The 3,516-nt window shown below is 30.7% G+C and overlaps 1 protein-coding gene across 1 annotated transcript; it reads left to right on the top strand.

Annotated features, from left to right (window-relative positions):
• The first annotated feature begins 1,278 nt into the window (after positions 1-1,278).
• LOC121263283 (probable trehalose-phosphate phosphatase E) lies at positions 1,279-2,321 on the top strand. The gene is made up of 4 exons (XM_041166083.1): positions 1,279-1,431; positions 1,532-1,603; positions 1,743-1,867; positions 2,012-2,321. Exons 1-4 carry the CDS (start codon positions 1,279-1,281, stop codon positions 2,046-2,048), a joined length of 387 nt encoding a protein of 128 aa, XP_041022017.1. The 3' UTR covers positions 2,049-2,321.
• Positions 2,322-3,516: the final 1,195 nt, after the last annotated feature.

The raw sequence follows: 3,516 nt of genomic DNA, 5'->3' as shown, positions 1-3,516 counted from the left end.
CTCTCTGTTTCCGGCCCTCCTCAACCACCTACTTTTTGGTCCTAGTTTTTTGGCAGGTGCAAAAAATCCGATAGTTTTCTGCCCGGCCTCCATTCATCAATTGCTTTTAGAAATATGGTGAAACTTTAATGTTGTCAATTTAATTTTAAATAAATCTTTGAAAAAGTGAGCTATTTTGAGTTTGTATCTACTTTTCTAGATCGAACATATATATAATTCAAGTTCAATTTAGATTTAATGGGATATCAAGTTATTCGAGGATGATTTTCTTTAATAATATAGTCGGGTAAAAAAACATGTTCATAGGGTATATATAAAGTATTGCAATGGAAAAAAAGGCTTCTGACGGAGGTATTGCATTGAATATATATATATATATATATATATATATATATATATATATATCGGCCGGGTTTGTGCAAGCAATCCATAGCTAGGCTGATTAATTTAGATTGAGAAACACTCTCAATTCATTTCATTTTATTATTATAATTTTTATAAATTTATACATAAAATATAATAAATAATTTAAATTTTTTAAATTCTAAAATAATAATAATAATAAATAATATTTTAATAATATTTTATTTAACTTTTAATTTTCATCTCAATTCATCTCATTTCACTCACTATGCATCCATACCTAACTTAATAAACTCGTTTGGCCAGGAAAGCATGACTTGGATTTGTGAAGGAAGTACGTAGTGATTAAAGGCAGGACGCGTGGTACGTAGATATAATTGGTGAATCGACAGTGATTGTGCTTGGATTACTACTAATTATCAAATATAAGACTTAATGCACGAGGTGTTAGCACAAAAGTACATTTCCTATATATATATATATGTTTATATCGATGATCATCATGGCCATGAGCTTGCTGGTGCTAGCTAGCTAACATTAGGCTAGCTAGCCATTGGTTGCAATGTCATTGGTGCTCCATCATGTGACAGTGATGGGCATCGCTCAAAATTATCGATATATATATATATATATATATTGATTATGGCTGGCCAGGTACATTAATAAGGCATAAGGGTACTACTGCGGTTGTATATCAGTGTTGAATAGAAACGGAAATCAGTATATATTTAGGAAAAATCTGAATTCAAGCGGATTTGGGGAGGAATCGCGCACCAACTATCGAGGTGGATGTTTAAATAAAACGGTTCGTTTTATTTTATGATAGGGTTGGCTGAGTACGCGGGTGGGAAGGAATTTAAATGAAAGGAAGGGATTTTAATAAAACGGTTTGTTTCGTGGGTGGTGAGCTGAACTATGAGTTTCACATCTTCCATCTCTTCTCTTCTCTTCTCTTATCCGTGTTCGTTCTCTCTCTCTCCTTATTCTCCTCCATTCTCGTTTCTGGACAATGACGGCACACTCTCTCCAATAGTCGATGACCAGGATCGAGCTTTCATGTCTGATGCGGTTAGTTATTCTCATCTTCCTCGCTTGATTCATCTTAATTTTATCTGCCCACAACTTTCAGAAGGGATTAAACTTTGTCTTCTTTCTTCATACAATTCAGATGAGAAAGACGGTGAGAAAAGGTGCAACCAGTTTTCCCACTGCCACTGTGAGTGGAAGGTGCAGAGATAACGTACATTTTTCAAGTTGTTTGATTCTTTTATTTTCTTGTTGGCATACTATTTTGCCTGTTTAGCTTTAAATTACTTTTTCTTCTAAAGATAATTCGATAGCTTTTGAGTTAAAGAGCATTGTTGTTGTATAATCTGTAGATCTATAGCTTCATACGGTTAGCAGAATTGTACCATGCCGCAAGCCATGGCATGGACATTAAAGGACGGGTAAAAGGCTCCAAATGCAAGAAAGCGAGTGAGCTTTATAATCTCCATACAAGAAAGTGAGTGAGCTTTTTTTGTATTTTCTCTTATATGTTCTAATCTACTTACTTTTCGTCCAAATGAGGAAAAAGAAAAGAAGAAGAAGATGCTGATTGAATTTTTCTAACAATTTTCTATATTTTCATCTTAATTACGCTCTACAGGGTAGTGGTCATGCTGTTCAGTTCCAACCACCAGTAAATTTCTTCCAATGATCGACAAGGTTTATATTCTTTGCAAATCTCACATATACGATTATATTGGTACAACCCTACAAAGAACAGAATCAAGAGGAGTTAGCTAGATCATTTCAAACATGAATTCTCAGGTTTAAAAGCAGTTGGTGGAGAAAACTAAAGCAACTCCGGGGGCTCAAGTGGAGCACAAGAAGTTCTGTGTCTCTGTTCATTTTCGACAGGGAGGGGAAACGGACTTAGGGGAGATGAATTCTCTTCCATTGCGTTTTCCTTTTCTTTTTTTAATTAAAAATTATTCTGACAACAGCAGACCACGTAAGCTTGGTACGCGGATTTGTCCCCTAATTCGCCTGTAAGAAATTTTAGTGACTGTGACGTTTTCGCAAGTTATTAGACTTAGAAGTGAAATGGTTAAGCTTCCGTTATGGTTTGGATAATGAATTGAAATAATTGGATAATGAATTGGAATGAGATGAATTAAGATAAAAATTAAAAATAAAATAAAATATTATTAAAATATTATTTATTATTATTATTATTATTATTATTATTTTAAAATTTTAAAAAATTGAATTATTTATTATATTTTATATAAAAATTTTAAAAAAATTATAATAATCAAATAAGATGAGTTAGAGATTGTTTTGGCATCCCAACGCCAAGTAACTTTTTATCAAATAATATAATTATGGTGATACAAGAGATCATGGTGGAGACGATAGTCGTACGTAGTGGTCATGTGACAAACAATAATGAAAACTGATGCGTTTAGAGTATTGGTAGTGGCTTGTTCATCTTTATCTTCATCTTTAAATTTAAAGAATATACCTTTAAATTCATCTATATTGACTTATGCATTTCTAAATTTTTGCATAGCTATAAATAGTGATTCTTTAAATTTGAATAACCACTATTCATTCTTCAAATATTATTTTATTTTTTTTTTCTCTCTCCTACCCATTAAAATCAACTTTGTAGAATTTATATTAAGATAATTTTGATACATAAAATTTGTATTAAGTTGATAATACAAAGAAGATGTTAATTGTAAAATATAAATAAAAAAATTATTTTAAGAAACAAATAAAAAATAAAAAAATAATAATATTTTATTATTATTTAGTTCAAAGATGCATAAACCAATGTGAAAGTTTTTTTTCATATACAAAATCATTTTTCAAAAATGATGATTTTACATATGAAGATGCATAAACCACTACTAATGCTCTTACGAGTGGCTGGTTAAGAAATCGTAATACTATGCATGGCATTTCTCATACTCATTTTCCAACAATAATTATGCTAGTGATGATATATAGAGCGGTGCTAAAAAAAAAAAAAAAAAAGAAAAAAAAAAAAAAAAAACCCCCAGTACACTGGGCCAGTTTGGATCTAAATTTACCTAAACTTATTTTTATCTAATTATTAAAATTTTTTTAAATTTCAAAACAAAATATAATAAATAATTTAAT

Source organism: Juglans microcarpa x Juglans regia, chromosome 4S (assembly GCF_004785595.1).
Source record: "Juglans microcarpa x Juglans regia isolate MS1-56 chromosome 4S, Jm3101_v1.0, whole genome shotgun sequence".
Lineage (NCBI taxonomy): Eukaryota > Viridiplantae > Streptophyta > Magnoliopsida > Fagales > Juglandaceae > Juglans > Juglans microcarpa x Juglans regia.
The sequence above is the reverse complement of the archived record's forward strand: the minus strand, read 5'-3'. Positions and strand labels throughout refer to the sequence as shown.

Bases quoted from the DNA above. Each gene is read 5' to 3' on its own strand.
- LOC121263283 (XM_041166083.1), top strand. From the start codon at position 1,279: ATGAGTTTCACATCTTCCATCTCTTCTCTTCTCTTCTCTTATCCGTGT. The intron at 1,604-1,742 runs GTACATTTTTCA...TATAATCTGTAG, and splicing joins GTGGAAGGTGCAGAGATAAC to ATCTATAGCTTCATACGGTT. The intron at 1,868-2,011 runs GTGAGTGAGCTT...TACGCTCTACAG, and splicing joins TATAATCTCCATACAAGAAA to GGTAGTGGTCATGCTGTTCA.